Here is a 22,576-nt window from a genome sequence, read left to right as displayed (position 1 = left end):
TGCCTTTATCAGTGCTATAGACTTCAAATGTTGAGACCGGACATCTGTGTAACAAGCGGCTCAAAATCAACTCCACCTGTTCGCAGCCATGTGGCCGGGATATCTTCAGAGCAATGGACGTGGAATGAGGCAGCAGGGCACAGCTGCTTTAGTCAACTTTTCCTGGCTGCAGTCTTGTGGTCAGGGAAGAACGGAGGAAGTGTCAGATCTGTTTTGGTCCTACATCTTAGCTCGCCAACAGTTATCACCTATCCAGTAAATAGATGATCATTTTTGTGGACTCCAAGCTCAAATGGCTATAAAAACTGAGCATAAAATCATTAAAAATCTAACTCCGTAGAGAATTTCAGACTTTGGAATTGTGAGGCTGCAGTGAAAATGGCCTTTTGTGTTGTGTTTGGAAAATTATATTATATTATTCCCTCAGATGAAGAGAAGAAAAATCGCCCCTGTGAAACGCGCGTCGGGCTTGCTGAGGTCCTAATTCTCTGGGATCATCTGGTGACCATCTGGTGTATATTGTAGCACTTTCTACACTCTGCCTTCTGCCTAGTGGGTACACTTTCCATTGTTATATGGACTGGGGGACTCTGATGACCATTTATTATGCACAGAGATAGAGACATTAAATTGCACTGAAAAATGTATGTGGATATTTATAGTGATGTTCACCCGCTTCGGGATCTGTATTTTGATCTTATAGCTAATGCCCATTAGATGGTTATCTGTGATATACTATCCGGCTGTTTTCTTAGGTTTTAACGTGTAAATATTAAACAAAGATTTCTTGTCACTATACCTAATAAATTTTGTAAATTCTTATGCACTATAAAAACTCGTTCTCTATGTGGCTAGGTTATATAACTTGTGTTTAGCTTTTTACATTGTTCTTGTTTGTTTGATTTATCGCAAACAGCAGCAAGTCTGATCAATACTGTGAAAAAAAAAAAAATTGAATTTTCAACAGGGGTTGAATAATTTTGATTGCAGCTAATAATAAAGTTGAAAAAAGTCAAAAGACCTTTCTCAGCTAATTAACAAAGTGTATATTAAGACTAATAATTAGATGACCTTTAGTTAAAAAAAAAAATTAAAGGGAATCTGTCACCAGATGTTTGCCACCTAATCTGAGAGCAGCATAACGCACAGGCAGAGATCCTGATTCCAGCGATGTGTCACTTACTTGGCTGCTTAGTGTAGTTGTGATAAAATCACTGATTATTTAGCAGTAATTATCATTACAGCACTACTTGGCGTGCTGCCAGATAGTCCAGCATTTTCATGAGCTCTGTATAAATGCTAGATCAGCAGCAGAGAAAACATTCATTTAATCAAAATGACAGCTCAGTAAGTGACACAATGATGGAATCAGGTTCTCTGTCCCCATATTATGAGTCTCTGAGATGGGGGAGCAAAACTTGTTGACAGATTCGCTTTAAGCAATGGATCCAACTTAAATAAAATGGGCCATCTGTGTATTACAAGGTCATGCTGAATCCACTAAAACAAGACCTGGCTTTTCAACCCTAGATAGTGCGGGTCCTCTAATTCGGACCGCAAGCCAGAATATATAATACAGTGATACTTTGGATTAAGAGTCATTTGGTTTGAGAGCGTTTTGCAAAACAAGCAAAGCTTTTTAAAAATTTGTCACTTAAAAATGATTTGCAATAAGAGCAAATACTCACCGCGCACACTTCCGGTGCCGGCCTTTCACCGCGCTCTGACCCACTCTGGAGGTAACTTTCTGTAGATATGTACTGTACACAGTATACCATTGTACAGTACAGTATATACCAGTCATGGCGAACCTTTCACAGGCCGAGTGCCCAAACTGTAGGCCTAAACCCATTTTTTTTTTCCGAAGTGCCAACCAATCCTATTATGTAAGTAATTGATTGTAACCTTAAGGTGGTGTCACACATAGCGACGAAGCCAACGACGTTGCTGCTAAGTCACCATTTTCTGTGACGTAGCAGCGACGTCCCGTCACTGTCGCTGTGTGTGACATCCAGCAACGACCTGGCCCCTGCCGTGAGGTCGCCGGTCGTAGCTGAATGTCCTGCTTCATTTTTTGGACGTTACTCTCCCGCTGTGAAGCGCACATCGCTGTGTGACAGCGAGAGAGCGACGAAATGAAGCGAGCAGGGAGCCGGCGTCTGGCAGCCTGCGGTAAGCTGTAACCACGGTAAACATCGGGTAAACCAAGATGCCCTTTCCTTGGTTACTAGCGTCAGCCGCTCTCACGCTGCCAGTGCCGGCTCCCTGCACACGTAGCTGGAGTACATATCGGGTAATTAACCCGATGTGTACTCTGGCTAGAAGTGCAGGGAACAGGGAGCCAGCACTGGCAGCGTGAGAGCGGCGGATGCTAGTAACTAAGGTAAATATTGGGTAACCAAGGGAAGTGCTTTCCTTGGTTACCCGATATTTACCTTAGTTACGCTTCCACGCGTCGCTGCTGGCTGGGGGCTGGTCAATGGTCGCTGGTGAGATCTGCCTGCTTGACAGCTCACCAGCGACCATGTAACGACGCAGCAGCGATCCTGATAAGCTCAGATCGCTGGTCGTGATCGCTGCTGCGTCGCTATGTGTGACACCACCTTTACCTTAGCAGTATTCTCTTCTCTTCAGCAGGGGCATCACGCTCATGCATGCTTACCACACAATAAAGCTGAGCCCCTGCCCTTTCCAGACACAGTAGTTGGATTGATCTTTCTGGAAAAAATTGCAGCATATTAGGGTACTTTCACACTTGCGTTGAACGGTATCCGTTGCATTGCGTTGTGTAACGGATGCAACGGATGTGTTGCATATAGTGACACAACGGATGCAACGGATGCTGCAAAACAACGCAATTCGTTTTGATTTTTTTTTTTTTTTCCCCGGTTTTACCAGCGGCAGACTATAGTGAACGATCAGCTGATCGTTCCCTGCAGCCGGCCGCTGGGTGATCAGCTGATTGCTCCCAGTAGCCGGCCGCCGGGTGATCAGCTGATCGCTCCCGCCCGCCGGGTGATCAGCTGATCGCTCCCGCCCGCCGGGTGATCAGCTGATCGCTCCCGGCTGCCGGGTGATCAGCTGATCGCTCCCTGCAGCCGGCTGCCGGGTGATCAGCTGATCGCTCCCGGCCGCCGGGTGATCAGCTGATCGCTCCCTGCAGCCGGCCGCCGGGTGATCAGCTGATCGCTGTCACTTGCCGGCGCCCGGGCATGCCGGCGGGCGGGCGCTCAGCTGAGCGCTGTGACTTGCCGGTGGCCGGGCATGCTGGTGGCCGGTCATTCAGCTGAGCGCTGTCGCTTGCCGACGGCCGGGCGCTCAGCTGAACGTTCGGCCACCGCGAGCCAAAATAAAGTTTGATTTAAAAAAAAAAAAAAAAAAAAAAAAAAAAAAGAGCATGCGCAGTGAAATCCAGAGGATTCCGCTGCTCAAAATAACGTTACATGCTGCGTTCCTCCCGCTGGGCGGAAGCAACGGAGCGTCGCCCAGCGGAAGCAACGCAGCTCCTTTTGGTACAATCCGTCAACCATACAAGTCTATGGGAAACAGCGGAATCCGTTAACGGATTCCGCTGTTTCCCAAAAGGGCGGATTGTAACGGAAGGAAAATAACGCAAGTGTGAAAGTACCCTTAGATAGAAATTTTAGCATGGAATGCAATCAGATGTCACCTGTAATCCACATCTACATTTCAAAGTCTGAACATCTTGAAATCCCATAAAGATGTACGAGTTGCTCCCCTCCCCTTCATTGTGTAGTTCTGTCCCCCTTCCTGGCCACTTCCTGGTAAACATGTCCCCCATCCTGATATATATTTCCCACATTCTGGTATATTTGTCCCCATCATGGCCCCATCCTGGTAAATGTACCCCATTCCTGGTAAATGTCCCCATTCATTGTAAATATATCCCATCCTGGCATGTTCCCCCATGCTGTTAAATGACCCCATCCTGGTAAATGTTCCCCATTCAGGCATGTTCCCTTAACCTGGTAAATGTCCCCTTTCCTGGTAAATGTACCCCATCCTGATAAATGTCACCCTTCCTGCTAAATGTTCTCCATCCTGGCATTTTTCCTCATCCTGGCATGTTCATGTACCCCCATCCTTTCATGTATCCCCCCATCCTAGTAAATGTATCCCCCCATCCTGGTAAATGTATCCCCCCCATCCTGGTAAATGTATCCCCCCATCCTGGTAAATGTACCCCATCCTGGCATGTTTCCCCCAACCTTGCAGCCATGTTTCTCTCCATCTTTGCAAGTTTCCCCCATCTTTGCACGTTTCTCTCCATCTTTGCACGTTTCCCCCATCCTTGCAGCCATGTTTGCCCCATGCTCTCCATGTTTGCCCCGTGCTGGCACTGTCCCCCACACCTTGGCACAGCCGCACACAGCTTAAAAATAAAAAAAAAAAAACAACACACACAACTCACCTTCCAGCCCCCGCTCCTCCGCTGCGCGCCGCTGGGTCCTCAGTCAGTTCAGTTCCCGTGCGGCCACAAGACGCCGGCGCCGTCTACTGACGCTCCTCCGTCTCCTAGGCAACAGTCCTGCGGCCCAGGAGAGGAGGCGTGTCAGAAGGAGGAGAGATGTCTCCTCTGCTAAACACAACTTTGAACTGCCGGCGCGACCAAACCGACAGTTCAAAGTGGCTCAGTGTGGTGATAGCGCGCGTGCCAGCAAAAAGGGCTCTGCGTGCACAGTCTGGCATGCATGCCATAGGTTCGCCATCACTGGTATATACTATATAGCATGTCTATCAATTTGCATTTGTGGATACAGTACTGTACTTTCTTTCTGCTAACCAGTGCAGCACATTGCTTGTACTGTAATCTGCCTGTGCAATATTCCTACCCCACATTTGGCTTAGTTCTGCTCTTATTTTGGGGAGAACAGGTTTGGGGTGTGTTTTTGTGTAATGTACTAGAATAAAGGTTGTCATATTTATACATAATTTTTATCTCTCTATAGTACCTCCTGCACACCAACAATTCTATTGTAAGCTAATGTGCAGTTTAATTTGTTTTTTACTGTACAGTATCCTGTATTCGTGCACTGTAGTAATTTTATATGAATACAGGACATTATTTTGTATTACTGTAATAACTTTGTATAAATACAGTAAATATTTTTGGGTTGTGGAATGAATTGTCTGTGTTTCAATTATTTCCTATGGGAAAATTCGCTTTGATATAAGAGTAACTTGGTTTAAGAGCTCACTCCCGAAATGAATTATGCTCGTAATCCAAGGTTCCACTGTATATGGAGACTCAACTGTTACCATTTTCTGATCCCGAGCCTGATGTTATGGTGGTCTCTATTTGCTGGGGGCTCACCATTATTCATTGCCTCTAAGTATCAGAGGGTGCTCTTTTCACATGATGATATTCTCTATATCTGCAGCACACCCGGGAAAATAAAACGTGAAACCAACAGTGCATTTTTAGATTTCCCAGACTTTATGGTATAAGGCAAAACTTGCTAATAAGATAAGACTCACTGGACCCGGCTCTCGAGGGTCTGTATGTGCAATTGCTTTTCATTTAACAGCTTCTTCAAGGCGTCCAGCTCCTTCTGCTTCTCTGCAAGATCCCTTTGAAGTCTGTAATTTGTTTCTTCTAACGTCTCACAAAAAGCCTGGACACATACACACACATTATATTAGATTTTATATAGACACAAGAACGTGGTCAAACTTTGCAACGAGAGTAAAGAGGATGGGTAATGAAACCAGAGAGGCAAATGTCCCAAAGGATGGAGAGAGAAGAAGAAAAACAGGAAACCAAATGGAAAAAACACATTAAATATGTATTTTAATTTACTTACCCGGCTCTCTTCCAGGCTATCAAAGGGACCAGGCGGATCATCCAGACACAGAAATAATCTCACTGGGGCGCTGAAATCAAAATATGCCCTTTAATAAAGTCTCCAGAGAGTATATACTTCTGCTGAGCACCGTCGTACAGTTGATATATAGAGATCATTTACATAGAGAGCTGAGTATTACTTCTCTTCTACCAACCTGATTGGAAATGATTAGAATCCAGAGCTGCATTCAAAATTCTGCTGCCTACACAGCAACACACTTGTATTCCCTGCAATACCATTGTCCGCACAGATGTTACTTCAGACACTGTACAGTAATCTGATGTAGAAGAAAAAAAAAAAAAAAAAAAAGTGTAAGGGTACTGTCACACTTTAGCAATGCTCCAGCGATCTGACCTGGTCAGGATCGCTGGTGCGTCGCTACATGGTCGCTGGTGAGCTGTCAATCAGGCAGATCTCACCAGCGACCAGTGACCAGTCCCCAGCGACGCTGCGCTTGGTAACTAAGGTAAATATCGGGTAACCAAGCGCTTGGTTACCCGATATTTACCTTGGTTACCAGCGCACACTGCTTAGCGCTGGCTGCCTGCACTCCTAGCCAGAGTACACATCGGATTAATAAGCAAACCGCTTTGCTTATTTACCCGATGTGTACTCTGGCTACGTGTGCAGGGAGCCGGCACTGGCAGCCTGAGAGCGGCGAATGATAGTAAATATCAGGTAACCAAGCAAAGCACTTCGCTTGGTTACCCAATATTTACCTTGGTTACAGCTTACCGCAGGCTGCCAGAAGCCGGCTCCCTGCTTCCTGCACATGCAGATTGTTGCTCTCTCGCTGTCAAACACAGCGATGGGTGCTTCACAGCGGGAGAGCAATGTCCAAAAAAATTAACCAGCACTGTGAGTAACGAGCAGCGATCTAACAGCAGGGGCCAGATCGCTGCCCAGTGTCACACACAGCGAGATCGCTAATTAGGTCACTGGTGCGTCACAAAAACCGTGACTCAGCAGAGATCTCACTATGTGAGAAGTACCCCTAAGCCTGCCATTGTATTAGAGAGAGGGGATAAAGTGATTGTCTAACGCATCACATCTGACGACATCCCGCTTCAATTACCTGACCGCAGCAGGCAATCATAGGCTTTAGTGGTCAGCTGACTGAATGGAACGTCACCAACTCCCGTCCCTTTCCCCCCGGTTTGTGCAGGGAGCTCGGACCACGAATATTCCTTTATTTCTTATTCTATTTACAGCGGGTGAAATAAGTATTGAACACGTCAGCAATTTTCTAAGTAATTATATTTCTAAAGGTGCTATTGACATGAATTTTTCACAAGATGTCAGTAACAACCCATCCAATCCCCACAGGCAAAGAAATCAAACCATATAGGCCCATAAATTAAGTGCAATAATGAGAAATGACACAGGGGGGAAAAATAAAAAAAAAAAAAAAAAAAGTATTGAACACATGAAGAAAGCTGCATGTAAAGTCATGACACCAGCTGAAATTATCAAGTAATTAGAAAGCAATCCTTCCACCAACTGAAATGATTAATATCCTCTGGTTCATCAGATGGCCTATAAAAAGGTGTCTAAGAAGGTGCCACACAAGAAACATCTCATGATGTGTAAAACCAGTGAGCTGTCTCAAGACCTTTGCAACCTTATTGTTACAAAATAAACTGATGGCATGGGTTACAGAAAAATTTCTAAACTACTAAAAGGTTCTAGCGAGCATGAACAGTGAAGTCTGAAGGTGGGAACACCATGGTGTGGGGCTGGTTTTCAGCATACAGCACTGGCAAACTTCATATAATTGAAGAAAGGATGAATGGACAAAATGTACAGAGACATTTTTAAGATCAAAATTTGCTGACATCTATCAGGAAGATGAAAAGAGGGTGGACATTTCAGCAAGACAAATATTCCAAACACACAACCAAGGAAAATCAAATGGTTTCAGAGAAATAACAAATCTCTTAGGGGGTACTTTACACGCTGTGACATCACTAGCGATGTCAAGCGCGATTGCACCCGCCCCCGTCGCACGGCCGACATGTGGTGATCGCTGCCGTAGCGAACATTATCGCTACGGCAGCGTCACACGCCCATACCTACTCTGCGACGTCGACCGGCGAACCGCCTCCTTTCTAAGGGGGCGGTTCGTTCCGTGTCACAGCGACGTCACAGCAGCGTCACTGAACCGCCGCCCAATAAAAAAGGAGGGGAGGAGATGAGCGGCAGGAACATCCCGCTCACCTCCTTCCTTCCTCCTTTTCCGGTGGATACAGGTAAGGAGATGTTTGTTGTTCCAGCAGCGTCACACATAGCAATGTGTGCTGCCGCAGGAACGACAAACAACATCGTACCTGCAGCAGCACTGATATTATGGAAATGAACGACGTGTCAACGAGCAATGATTTTGCACGTTTTTGCGCTCGTTGAGCGTCGCTCATAGGTTTTACACGCTGCGATATCGCTACTGGCGCAGGATGTGCGTCACTATTGACGTGACCCCGACGATATATCGGCAGCGATGTCGCAGCATGTAAAGCACCACTTAGAATAGCCAAGCCAATCACCTGACCTGAATCCAATAGAAAATCTATGGAAGGAAATAAAGCTCAGAGCTCACAGAAGGAGCCCACGGGACCGTCAGGATTTGAATAGTGTTTGTGTGGAAGAATGACTAAAAAAATCACACCTGAGCAATGTATGGGAATAGTTTCTCCATACAGGAGGCGTCTTGAAGCGGTCATCAACAAAGGTTTTTGTAGGAAGTATAAAATACATTTCAGAAAGCGTGTTCAACACTTTCCCTGTGTTCATTTCTCATTATTACACATAATTTATGGGCATCTATGGTTTGATTTCTTTGCCTGTGTGGATTGGATGAGTTGTTCCTGACATCTGGTGAAAAAATTCATGTCAATAGCACCTATAGAAATATATTGACTTAGAAAATTGGTGACCTATTATATTCCTTTTTAAGCTGAAGTATATGCTTTCACATATACAACCTGAGAAAACCCTCAGGGTACGCTGCTCCTAGTCTCTGGTTTCTTAGTTGCCAGGGAGCCATGCACGCCTGAAGACAGACGATCTGGATGATTGACATGGTTGCACGACTAGTCTGAATTGCGCTCTCTTCCAGGTTGGTAGCAGAGACAGCTGTGCTTCCACAACATGGAAGAAAAGCAGCAGGGGGATGGGGATAAAATATGGTGTCCAGCCATCTGGCCAGCTTCTGTTCAGGACTACACAAGCAGGCTGTAAAGAACAGACTTCTTATGCTACTCACTCCTTACCAAGGTAACATTGGCCACTCGGACTGCAGGGAGGCTGGTAACTGAAAAGGTGAAGCTAAACTAAACTGATATGTATGACCACAAAATTATTGACAATTTCCAAAAACCACCAGTGGTACTGCTCTGGACAATATTACGGGTTATAATTTCAAAAGGTCTCTTCAGGGAAGAAGGAGGCAAACTCTAGTGCCACCTATTGGAGGTAGCAATCCTAAAAGTCAAAAGTGACCCTTTCATGATCCTTTTCATGACATAGGATTTATGCCAGATCAGAATCTCAGTTTGCAGACATGGTGTTTCAGGGTGATTGCCCCTTGTCAGTGCAAAGTATGAGATCTGATCTGGCTGTATGAAAAGCTATAGTGGGGTCTAAGGGGAATACTTTTCTCCTTAGAGACTGACAAACCAATCAGGCTGCCAGTGAGGAGTCTTCTAGCTGCAATGCTCCTCTGGGAAATATTCAAATTGTTTTTGACTTTTATGATCGCTACTTTCAATGGGTTATAATTTAGCACAGTGGCTCAGTGGTTAGTAATGTCATCCTGAAATATTGGGATCCTGTATAAAGTTTGCATAGGCTCTCGATGCCCTACTAGGATCTAAAGGGGTAATATATGAGTAGGTTGCCCGGATCACTCGTCTGTAAAGCCTTTACCAAAATTTCAGTCATAGTATATTTTCTTGGCCGTCAAATTAACAAAACACTATTCTAAGAGTTTGCATACCAGACGGAGGGCGGATTGTCACAATTGGTAAATTTTGTTCTGGTCAGAGTGGACTGTCACCATTGGGTTTTCAGCTCAGTGTCATCCTTCATTTATTAGATCCACACTCCCAGACAAGCTCTTCAAGGACTTGTTCACACGTACTATTATCTAACAGCTGAATTAGGTAGAAGTCCTCCCCGACTATTCACCAGGATCGTTATCTGCCACCCCAACAGCTGAGAATCTGCAGTCACGCGGGGGACTTCTGACTTCTCTGATGGCCACCTGCTTCCTCGGCAGCTCAATAATAAAACTTCAAGATTCCAGCTCTTAAAATAGATTGTGATGTGACCGACTACAAGACCGGGAGCTGCTGCGAGTCCCTCAGCCTTACTGATGGGGAGAATGCGCGGCACATGTGACAGCGAGGACACTGTACACACATTGTTCAGAGAGAGACGATTCCCACAGAAATCTGCATTTTATACAATATACACTGCCAAACGTGTGTGGCATCCTTCCTCGTCAGCCATGAGAGCCGCCGGCCCACGTAGTCACAACAGCCAGGAGAGGAGAACGAGCAATTATTCTTCTGTTCTCCCATATAAAGCTCCATTATAGCCCCATGTCCACCATGCGACACTGTCCACCCCCCAGACATTTCCAAGTGACCTCAATCACCCTCTCCTGATACGAAGAGGTCTGTCTGGAAGAACAACTAGAAAAGGTGAAGACCAGAGAAAGTCTCAGCCGAATCATAATCACTGTCCGATTACATGATAACCTACAATACCACAGACTACACCCAAATTCAACCAGTGCCTTCATTGTACAGGGCAGGTTTCCCTTCACCAGGTCATTGCTCCACTGTTCTGCTGCTCACATGCCCACACACAGCGGAAAGGGCAGGAAGTCCACCCTGCCCAGTCTGTGCCACCCACAAGCTAATACGCATTTTGGTTTTGACATATTCCATTTCCAATATCAACCTTTTCAAAAGAGGACCACCCACCAGGACTTTCCTATGTAAACTAAAGCCAGTTCTATACTGGTGCTATCATGCTGATTCTATACATACCTTTAGTTGTGAGATCGGATGTATAGTTTCTGAAATACAGGCAAGTAAAGGTTGTGAAATGCACAGTTATTAGATTGATAGCAGCTACAGAAAATCTAATAGATGGGTTGGGTTATGCTAGTTATTCGCATCCCTGTCTGTCCTTACCCCCCCCGTCTCGGTTATTACAGGGAGAGGAAGGACAGGCAGACAGACAGGGACGGGAATAACTAGCAAAAACCAACCAACCTATTCTGTAGCTGCTATTGTGGTGCCCCTGAGGCTTTTGTCGCCACAGAGGTACTGCACCTCAGCCAGAGGTGTGGTATCCCATCCTGAGTAAGAAGGGGGTCATCTACCGGTTCACAGACAAAACCTGCACACACCAATTGTTAGGACACACACCAGGTCAGGGTTTAAGGCAGGTACCCCATTAATGCTGGGAGTAGCGACCAGTATACCTGGTTATGGGGCCTTAAGTCTCAGTCACTGTCCTGGAGGGGTGGAGCCTGGCAGGGGGGAGTGTGGGAGGAGTCAGTGGGTCAGCTAGGAAAAAACGGTTAGTTCAAGTTTGAACTGGGCAGTGTAGGCAATCTGTCAGAGAAGTGACAGTGGACAGGAGTCTGTGAGAGGGTCTGTGACAGGACGTCTGAGAGAAAGGAGTGAGGAGATTGGGTTTTTGTAGTGAAGACCCTGGGGCCCTGCTAGGTCCAGGTGACACCGAAAAGGAGGAAAAGGGTTCCAGAGTGCCACGGATGTGCAGGAGGCCTCTGTGGACTTGTTCCACCAAGAACACGGGGATGGAGGAATCTGGTCGCAACAACGGGGCCGGTCCCCAGGCTAAAGGAGGAAAACATTTCCCTTTAGAAATCCGAAGGCTCGGGAGATTGCTTCAGGCACCCGAGGCCACAACCTGCCACCCATCACCTGCAAGGGGGGGCAATAAAAGGACAGGCTCGGTGGCAGAGGCGCAGGACAGTCTAGTGAAGGTCGGCGCTAGTGAGACTGCCAGGGAAGGCACATTGAGGGGTGCACCGGTACTGACCTTTGACCTGCCTGGGATCGGCGGAGGCCCGGAACAGTGAATCCCGGCATATCACGGGTAACCGGTCAACGCAACAGTGAGTAAAACATCTTAACTGCAAGCCCCGTGTCGTCTGCTTTGTCCTGCACCTCATCAACATCCACCATAGACTTTACAAACGGTTGCCCCGGGGTACCCGCTCCACCTGTGGGGAGCAATAAACACCTCAGCTGCCACAACACCAGCCCCGGAGGTCCTGTCCAGCAGCCGCGGCTCCAAAGCCGCAATTCACAGGTGGTGTCACAAATCTTTATTAAACTTTATTACCATCTCCCCCATACCGCCACATTAATTGACTCCACCAGGGTCACGGAGTCGGGCCCCGCCACCGCTGACTACCCCGGCCCGACACAGAGTCACCTAAGGCCCTGGGGCGGGCGAGTCACTATGAAATAACAGTGCATTTCACAAACTTTACTTGCCTGTATTTCAGAAACTATACATCCGATCTCACAACTAAAAGGTACTGTATGTTTACAATCAGCCTGATAGCAGCAGTGTAGCACTGGCTTTAGTTGATATAGGAAAATCCTGGTGGTTGGTCCTCTTTAAGCAATTTATGTTACTGCAGCTTTCAAAAGCAACAGTAAGGGCACAAGACCTCCAAAACGTTGCTCATACAGTGCATTGTTTTTTTTAATGCAATCTTTTCATAAAACTTGTTTTTTCTTTCGTTTTAGTTGCCCTTTTTCCCTATGTAGATGAAATTGGCCTAGCACCAAAAATCCACAACTCTAAACTGGCTGAGTTCAGTATGTTAACCATGGTGCTCGTTTCTCGAGGCCGATGTGATCGTTAATAATGTCTTCTCTCCATACAGCATGTTATCGGAGTCACATCAGCCCATGTAACCACTGTAAGTGCTACCGATAACATGATACTGTATCGGGACAGGACGAGCGTAACAAAAAATTTTATGCCGGTATAAAAAAATGCAAATCACCTGATAAATATTTGACTCGTTCATTGGGTGATCATATACCAATAATCTTCTTATCTAACTGGACCTTAAAGTGGTTCTCCGAGAAATGTAATAAATAATGCACATTTAAATATTAAATATTATTCCAAATACCTTTAATTTAGAAAAAATGTATGCTTTATCTGTTGCACTGAGCATTTTAAAGATCAATCACAACCCGTCCTATATTTCAGAGGACATGCAGTAGGACGGGCTGCGTAAAGACCATCCACTCGAGGCAAAGTGTCACGTCAGAATCGCATCCTTCGGTGTTGTCCCATGAAAAGAAAAAATATTTAACACAAATGTGAGGGGAGTACTCACTTTTCTGATATACTGTAGGTCGCAGACTATGACCATTATTTGGCTGTGAATGTCCATGGCCACCATCAGGACCACAGAATCGCGATCTCGGGGTGTCAGTGGGGTTAAAGAGGGAGTCCCCAAGCTCTTTTAACCCTCTAGATGCCGTAGTCACTATCAACAGTTGCACTGAAGGGGTTAAACGGCCATGGTCGGTGCTAACACCAATCATCACTAATGCAGCTGGGTGACAGCCTTAGTGTACAGCGCCTGTATTTTCACCCATCGGGTGGGGGGTGCTATGTTCCTACATCTCAGGTCAGTAAAAAGAAGTATTTGTGGTCACTAAGGGGATAAAATGTAGAAACATATTCATTAAAAAAAAGCCCAACGTGCAATGATCTGGGTGGATGGTGTTACTGGTTATATGGGTGTATTACATGAGCGGTGATTATCATTCTTTATGGGATAAGAACCAGTCGGACAACTCCCGGCTGTAACTGGATATTCACTGGGGAGTCGTGATATACAAGAAAGATGGTAACACTGAGCGAGGCAGCCCGGCTTATAATATAGGGAGTATGGAGAGAATCACAGCACACGGACAAAAGTCAGGGAAGAAGTGGCCAATATTATACTCTTATCACAAGTCCCAAGAAAAAAAAAAAAAGGAAACTGGTTACATCCCTGAGATTGGGCTGATTTGGGAACCAAACCTATAATTCAGAGTATGGGCTTGTGATGTGAACAGACAGCGGTGAATCCGTGCCCTGGTCATGTGTCCTCCGTACTATGGTTACACGGATGTGAGAGTCTGGCATAAACGTTCTGAGGTCTTTACAAGTTATCAACATGTTGGAATGTTGGATTCCAAATAAAGCCAGCCATACGCCATAAGGCCGGGGCCACACGGGGCACTACTGCGATGCTCGCATGATACTCGGCTCGCACTGGCAGTACAGCAGGAGCCGAGTGTCATGCTTGTATCCCTGCGTCTGCGGTCCGACTGTGCGAGCGTATCTAAGCTGCGGGGAGCGGGGCGGGCCAGCGCTGCGGAGGGGAGGGAGGGATTTCTCTCCCTCTCTCCTCCGTAGCCAGCTATTGCGATTCTTGCTCTGCACGCGTGGTACACCAATGTACTGCAAGTGCAGTGCGATTTTTCTCTCGCCCCATTCACTTGAATGGGTGCGAGAGAAAAGAGTCTCGCATTACAGTCGCAGCATGCTGCGATTGTTTTCTCGGTCCGATTAGGGCTGAGAAAATCGCCAGAATTGGTCCGAGTGGAATGCGATGTTTTATCGCACTCCACTCGCACCGATTTTCTTGCCGTGTGGCTTAGGCCTAACGGTAAAACTGCAGGAAGCCCACCCGTTCTGACCACGAAGGGGCCGTGGCACTGACCTATCTCTTTAGTCCCTCCACCATTCTCCCTGCAAAGCGGTGCTTTTGACCATGTGGCTGTACAATCACTTTACAAGATGGCAATAGTTTTTAAAATAAACCTAATGTTATTTTATGACACTTTTCTAGTTTAGGTGGCGATAATTTATGAAAAGCTAGGCTCAGCGTATATCTGAGGTCCCTCTCACCCACCAGCCTGAATGTCTCGCGACATCCACTAACAAGGGAATCATCAGTAATCAGACATATTGTGCCACGTACAGAATAGGCGTCACCACTGAGGCCGTCACATCAGGACAACGTGACTGCCAGCCGCCGAGAGGGCAAACTGCAACATAGGGGGCCCTGCACGCTGCACAGATGAGGGGTGACCTGGACTAATCCCAGTTACTTCAATGCTGCTCCTGTACTTGTGTCTTTGCCTTTAAATATCTATGTACCTGCATAAGAGATGATGGGAGTTATTGTACTATTGTATCATCCTCTTCTTAGGGGAAATCTAATTCTTCAAACCAGACTATCCCATATATACCAGGGCTGTGGAGTCGGTAAGCCAAACCTTCAACTCCGACTCCTCAAATTCTCTTGCACCGACTCAGACCCAGACCCAGACCCAGACCCAGACCCAGACCCAGACCCAGACCCAGACCCAGACCCAGACCCAGACCCAGACCCAGACCCAGACCCAGACCCAGACCCAGACTCAGACTCAGACTCAGACTCAGACTCAGACTCAGACTCAGACTCAGACTCAGACTCAGACTCAGACTCAGACTCAGACTCAGACTCAGACTCAGACTCAGACTCAGACTCAGACTCAGACTCAGACTCAGACTCAGACTCAGACTGCTTATAGTTAGGTGAAAAATTTATTGTAGTACATGAATATGTGTATGTGAACATCAGACATTTAATAATTTTTAATGATACAATAATCAAGATATGTGGATAGAACATAAAATATATTTATTGGAATACAACTTTAGAACACAAAAAACTGTAATAAATTGTAAATATGTAATACACTATGTAATATACAGTAGATTACATATATATCTTGTGTGTGTATATACACTGTATATACCGTATTTTTCGCTTTATAAGACGCACCTGATTATAAGACGCACCCCCAAATTTGGTGAAGGAAAAGAGAATTTTTTTTTTTTAATGTTAAATGGGGTCCATCTTATAATGCCAGTGTCCCTCTAACAAATCATATAGGGTATATGTCCCTCATAGCCCCCCATCCTAAAATTAGCCCCCTTAATCTGGATGTGGCCCCCTTATATTGAATATAGCCCCCTTGTGATGGCACACGTTCCCCTGTGCTGCCTATGGTCCCCTATGGATTGCACACGTTCCCGTGTTAGATAACGCCCCCATGCTGCTGCCCATGGCCCCTATAGATCGCACAAGTCCCCCTGTGTTAGATATCGCCCCCATAGTGCTGCCCATGGCTCCTATATAGATCGCACAAGTCCCCCTGTGTTATATATCGCCCCCATAGTGCTGCCCATGGTCCCTATAGATCGCACAAGTCCCCCTGTGTTAGATATCGCCCCCATAGTGCTGCCCATGGCCCCTATATAGATCGCACAAGTCCCCCTGTGTTAGATATCTCCCCCATAGTGCTGCCCATGGTCCCTATAGATCGCACAAGTCCCCCTGTGTTAGATATCGCCCCCATAGTGCTGCCCATGGCCCCTATATAGATCGCACAAGTCCCCCTGTGTCAGATATCGCCCCCATAGTGCTGCCCATGGCCCCTATAGATCGCACAAGTCCCCCTGTGTCAGATATGGCCCCCATAGTGCTGCCCATGGCCCCTATATAGATCGCACAAGTCCCCCTGTGTCAGATATCGCCCCCATAGTGCTGCCCATGGCCCCTATAGATCGCACAAGTCCCCCTGTGTCAGATATGGCCCCTAGGCTGCTGCCCAAAGTAAAATAAAACCCTCTTTCCTTATCTCCTGCAGCGCTGAGCTCCCTCCTGTCTGGCTTCGTGCTTCTGTTCTTCCACTTCCTGGTTCTCAGTGCGGTCATGTGATCGGCACAGCAGCCTGAGATCTCTGCCTGCCTGATCACAGTGGAAGCAGGGACACGGGGAGAAACGCTGCAGGGGTAAGTAAATCTTTTTTATTTTAGAATGAGCAGCAGCCTGGGGGCCAAATCTAACACAGGGGTGGGCATGTGCGATCACACTGGGACGCAGGCTCATATAATATGCACCGCTGCCCCAGCCCCTCACTGCGTGCAATTTCAGCACCATTGGAGATGGACAGCGGCTGTGCATATTATATGAGCGGGTGCAGGAGATCAAAGGCTCTGCAGCCCGCAGCGTTCCCCTGTGCTCCAGAGCTGCTGCCCCCACCTCCCCTGGACGCTGCAGTGTACATATATATATATATATATACAAACCCCCCCCCCGTATATTCGGCTTATAAGACGCACCCCCTACTTTCCCCCAAAATTTGGGGGAACAAAAGTGCGTCTTATAAAGCGAAGAATACGGTATATATATATATATATATATATATATATATATATATATTTTACATATTTACAATTTATTAGTTTTTTGTGTTCTAAAGTTGTATTCCAATAAATATTTTATGTTCTATCCAAATATCTTGATTATTGTATCATAAAAACAATTAAATGTCTGATGTTCACATTGTACTACAATAAATTTTTCACTTAAATATAAGCATTATACTAAATGTTATTATTTAGTAAAATATTCAGCACATTCTGCATTGCTCTCCTGTCCCCAATTTATTATATATTTTAGGAGTCGGAGTCGGTGCATTTTATACTGACTCCGACTCCACCAAAATGAGCTCCGACTCCACGACTCCGACTCCACGACTCCACGACTCCACAGCCCTGATATATACTTACATATTGTATGCAACACCATTCATGTCCAGTATTAGCACACCATACAATGTTCACCACTATATTTAACCATACGCTTTTCTGCTGCTAAACAAAAAATAAAAAGTATATTCTCATTACAATTAGCAGAAGAGTCTACAGAAGGGAAATCAGCATTTGATGTAATGTATCAGGGGCACGGTGCCATTCACTATGAAAAGCCCGTCACACTACGATTGCTGGAATCCGGTCCCGTATGGATTGTTAGCACAGGATTTATTGAAAGTGACGGCTTCAGTTTCTGCCTGCTCTCATTTGTGTAAGTGCACAGCTGAGCAGTGCAGACACCAGGTCATTAAATGAAATTAGGAGAATACCGGTAAAAATGCCTGACTTACCAGTTGGCAATGTCCTTGTGGGCTACCAAGTTCTGTAAGAAAGCCTGCAGGCCCAGCTGCCTGTCATCTAAGAAATCATAGTCGTAATTGTCCTTAAACCAACGCTTAGGTGGCAGAGCGAGCCGAAATCCGGGAAACATTTCTTTCAGCTGCGAGGGAATAAAAGGTACAATACTAGTGAAGAAGAGTATGACAGTCCAAGGAGAAAAGCGGAAAAGTGCAGGCTTTATAGCCCTTCTTATGATTCATGTGAATTGCACACACACACATTGTATATCTATTATTTACATACATACTGTATATGCATACACGTGTGTGTGTATATTAGTTAATCCTATATAGCTACAAATTTGAAGCTCATTTTCAGAAGAGCCAACAAGGCGGTGTGTATATATATATATATATATATATATATATATATATATATATATATATATATATATATATATATATATATATATATATATATATATACATACATATACACACACATACATATATATATATATACACACACAGATTGCGAGATCGATGTCTAAATATATTCATACATTACAATCAGCATTTGTTGGCACATGCAATAACATACTGTACATTGCAGTGTGTATGCGTAGAGACACATATATAGACTGAGTGTGTGTCTGTATATCTCTTTAAGGCCTTGTTCACAGACTGCGTTTTTACCCGTCTTTTTTGGCGTTTTTTTTGCTGCAGAAATTTCTTGACAAAATAGATGTAACCTTTCTGCAGACATTCTCCAGCAAAACCTATGGAAAGAAAAAAAAAAATAGCTGTGCGCACACTGCAGTTTTTTCTCAAGAACATTCTTTCTGCAGAATTTCTTGAGAAAAAGAATGAGCATGTCACTTCTTTTCTGCAGCTACCTGCGTTTTTTGCCATAGATAATGGTAAAAAAAGCAGGGACCAACCTGCGGAAAAAACGCATAAAAAACGCATGAAGTTTTCGGTGCGTTTTTTTTTTACCACAAGTGCACTAATCTTTCAGACTCTCGAAAATTCTTGAGAAGAATACTTTTTCTAGTGTGAACAGAGCCTTAAAGCTTTAAAAAGAAGCAAAAAAAAAAAAAAAACAAAACACAACACAAACAACAATAGCTTTTAGGCCCCTTGGCCTTTCAAATCCTCAGAGAATTTTTTTTCCATTGCTGAACAGAGGAAAAAGTATTTCCAAGGCAGTGTGTTGCTTGCACATCCTTCCTCTTCGAGCCGTCACTCATCTGCAGACTGGATGAAGGACGTGCACTAACAATGATGTTGCAAGTGTAAAGTGCAACAATGAAACCTAAAATCATGAGGTCCAAACGGATTAGAGGTTACACTCGCCTTCCTATTATAAGGAGTACATCACAGCAGGTCACAGTAGTTCATAGCTGGCAGACCGGTGGAGCTTACCCTGTCGTTAAGCCTTGAGAAATCGGTGTACCTCCTGAACACCACCCAGCTCTCCTCCGGGCTTCTTCTAACCAGGATCTTGTATACCTGTCAGTGACAAATTCAGTCTTATACAGGAACGATACGGTCAACAAATTTTGTGTAAATCAATAACACTGAGAAACTTCACATCCCATTCCACCAGCCACCTCGGTGGTCTGTGACCGCTGCCGAAGAGCAGAAAACCCGCCCGTTAGCTGCCGGCATCCACGGCTTTTCTTTTGATGATCTGCATTACTGGTGACATCGTTGCAGCATGATGCACAACTGACATAAAAAATGAAGCCATGGATGTGGGCGGGTAAGAGGCAGTATTCCCACTTCCATGACGCTGTGTGTTCCCCAGTGTTGCTGAGATATGGGTTTTTGACATTTAGAGCACTCAATATGAAAATGGCCCCTTCAACCAAAAGGCACGGTACTTCAGATTCTTCTCTGGGGGTGTATACCTTCCTTTCCCTCTACTATGTTTATACCCAATCATAGATAATGTCATAGAAAGGAATAGAAGAGAAAAAAAAAAAAAAAAAGCAGGCATTTCAGTGCAACCTGGAGAAACTTTGTGCCTTACTTAAAGGGAACCTGTCAGATGTAATATGCACCCAGAATCATGAGCAGTTCTGGGTGCATATTGCTAATCCCTGCCTAACTGTCCCTGTATACACTAGCATAGATAAAGAGATCTTTACAAAAAGGATTTCTAAAGATCTTTTACCGTATGCTTATGAGGCCAGGGACTAGTCCCTGGGCGTTAGTTCCCATGCCTAGTCGCCCCTCATTAGCATGTTAGTACACCCCTGTGGGCCCCTGTGGCTGTGCTAATATGCTAATAAATACGCAGCGTCACAGGATATCACTCACCTCTCCACTGCCATCGCGTCCGACACTGGATTTCGGCTCAGTGAGCATGACCCCGGAGTTTGGGTCAAGCGCACTACTTCAGTTTGAAGCCAGGACGCATACACCCGGCTTCATAGTGCACATGACCCAAACTCGGGGGTCATGTGCACTTAGCCAAAATCCCCCGTTGGACGCGATGGCGACAGAGAGGTGAGCGAGATCATCCTGTGATGCTGCATTGAATAGCATGTTAGCACAACCAAATGGGGCGTACTAACATGCTAATGGAGCCGACTGGCCAGGGCACTAACGCCCGGGGGACTAGTCCCCTCGCTCATTAGCATACTGTAAAAGATGTTTAGAAATTCTTTTTCTATAGATCGCTATCTATGCTAGTGTATACTGAGATCTCATCACTCCCATTGCAGCCACAGGAGAGGAGGAAAGCAGCAGCTTGGAGCAGCTAAGATCATCAGGGCGCTGGAGGCACGCACAGCTTCATGGGAGCAGCATTGTTACAATGGACCAACTACAGGTACTGAGTAATAAGGAGACGAATGCTGCCCCCATATATGCAATAAGCCCTGATGCTCCCACCCTGTAGCTCTCCTCCCATCCCAGGGCTCTAAAGTCCAGAAGTGACAGGTGTGAGGAAACCTCAGCATGGTCAAATGAGACAAAAATTTACAGACACGGCCTACTGACGTTTTTAGGGTGCCCAATATGCAACAGAGGGGAAAAAAAACAAAAGCAAAACAACAACACTTCACCCCTTCCGCATCTGTATATATACAGCGCAAGTTGGACGCGGGTTTATGGAGCGGCAGGTGATGGCTATGTGTTACAGCCAGGACCTGCCTCTAACAATCGCAGGAGGTTCGGAGCGCTCCCACAATTGTTAACCTGTTAAAAGGGGGTATTCCCATCTCCAAGATCCTATCCCAATACGAAGTAGGTGTAATAATGATATTAGCAAATACCTGAAATTAGAAATGTAATATAGTTCTCCTGATTAGCTAGATCGCTTACCTCATGTTCAGGGCATTGCAGGAACTTAGGTATCCATGGTTACGACCATGCAGTTAGTTGCTAGTAGTCATAACCAAGGATACCCAAGGTCCTGCAATGCGTGAACATGAGGTAAGTGACATAGCTTAGGAGAGCTATACTACATTTTTAATTGGAAGTATTTGCTAATATTATTATTATTATTATTATTACTACACCTACTACATATTGGGATAGGCTCTTGGAGATGGGGATACCCCTTTAAATCTCTCTGTCAAACTCTGACAGCAACATTGAACAGGCACCGGCATAGGAGAGCACCATTCTCAGCGCCCATCAGCACACTCGTGATATGATCGTCAGTTCCCGATGGGCTGCTATATCAGCAGAGTGTCTGCTGAAGCCCTCTATGCTTGGTCATTGCAGAGCTCCTTTGAAACCTGCCTGTATCTGTGCTTCAAAGGAAACATTGCAGTGCATAGCACAAGCGAGCAGATGACCGCAGGCTATAGTCCCATAAAGGGACTATTAGGATCAGTGAAATAAAAAAAAAAAACAAAAAACACAAAACGAAACTCAAAACACAAGTTTTAAAAAAAAAAATATAAAAGAAAAAAAAAAAAAAAATTACACATATGGTATCACTGCGTTCTGAAGTCTGATCCAACGCTGTAAAAACAACATTCAAAAACTCCAAAATTAGATTTTTTTTGGGTCACTGCAATACCACAAAAAAGTGCTGTATTAAGCGGTGAAAATATCATATCTATCCCAAAATATCTATAAAATAGTCTCACCCCCCCAACAAATAAGTTAAAATAAGTCATCACACAGCTCTATCGACTATAAGTTGCAAAAGTAACTACACAATTTAAAATGGGAAAAAAAAAAGAAAACAAAAAAAAAAAAAGTAGCGGAAGGTCCTCTTTAAAGGGTAATTTTTTAGGATTGTGACGTCCAACAGTAGACACTAGAGCCTCTGTTCTCTTCCTCAGGAGTATTTCTGCTGCAATTTGTACGTTCGTATAGATTGGGTCATACTGAAGCTGGAAAAAAAAAAAAAAGACTGCACGACCCAACCTGCATGAATGTGCAGAGCAGAATCACCCTCTGGATCGGCCCGGAGATGTCCGGCATGACGGCATCTCCTCCCTCCGTCCCTCGGCAGCGCGCGTCTCACTGCACGGCTTCACCTATCCTAATATTACACCCACCTTTGTGGGGGACGGCGCTAAAAGCAAAGTTATGATTCTGATAAAAAGCAGAATTGTGCATAACAGAAAAGTTACATATACAAATGAATCGCCCTTCCCTAAACTCACTACTATAAAACTAATGAGGCTACACAGGAGA

General features: G+C 45.2%; 1 protein-coding gene across 2 annotated transcripts in view; it reads right to left on the bottom strand.

Annotated features, from left to right (window-relative positions):
- SNX16 (sorting nexin 16) overlaps positions 1 to 22,576 on the bottom strand; it is a 44,140-nt gene that overhangs the window by 7,933 nt on the left and 13,631 nt on the right. For both annotated transcript variants that reach the window (XM_075353137.1, XM_075353138.1), the window contains exons 3-6: positions 19,337 to 19,423; positions 17,924 to 18,072; positions 5,826 to 5,895; positions 5,500 to 5,636 (exon numbers count right to left, since the gene is read on the bottom strand). In XM_075353137.1, coding sequence (XP_075209252.1) covers positions 5,500 to 5,636; positions 5,826 to 5,895; positions 17,924 to 18,072; positions 19,337 to 19,423 — 443 coding nt within the window. The remainder of the gene's footprint in view (positions 1 to 5,499; positions 5,637 to 5,825; positions 5,896 to 17,923; positions 18,073 to 19,336; positions 19,424 to 22,576) is intronic.

Source organism: Anomaloglossus baeobatrachus, chromosome 6 (assembly GCF_048569485.1).
Source record: "Anomaloglossus baeobatrachus isolate aAnoBae1 chromosome 6, aAnoBae1.hap1, whole genome shotgun sequence".
Lineage (NCBI taxonomy): Eukaryota > Metazoa > Chordata > Amphibia > Anura > Aromobatidae > Anomaloglossus > Anomaloglossus baeobatrachus.
This window is presented reverse-complemented; position numbering and strand designations above follow the sequence as displayed.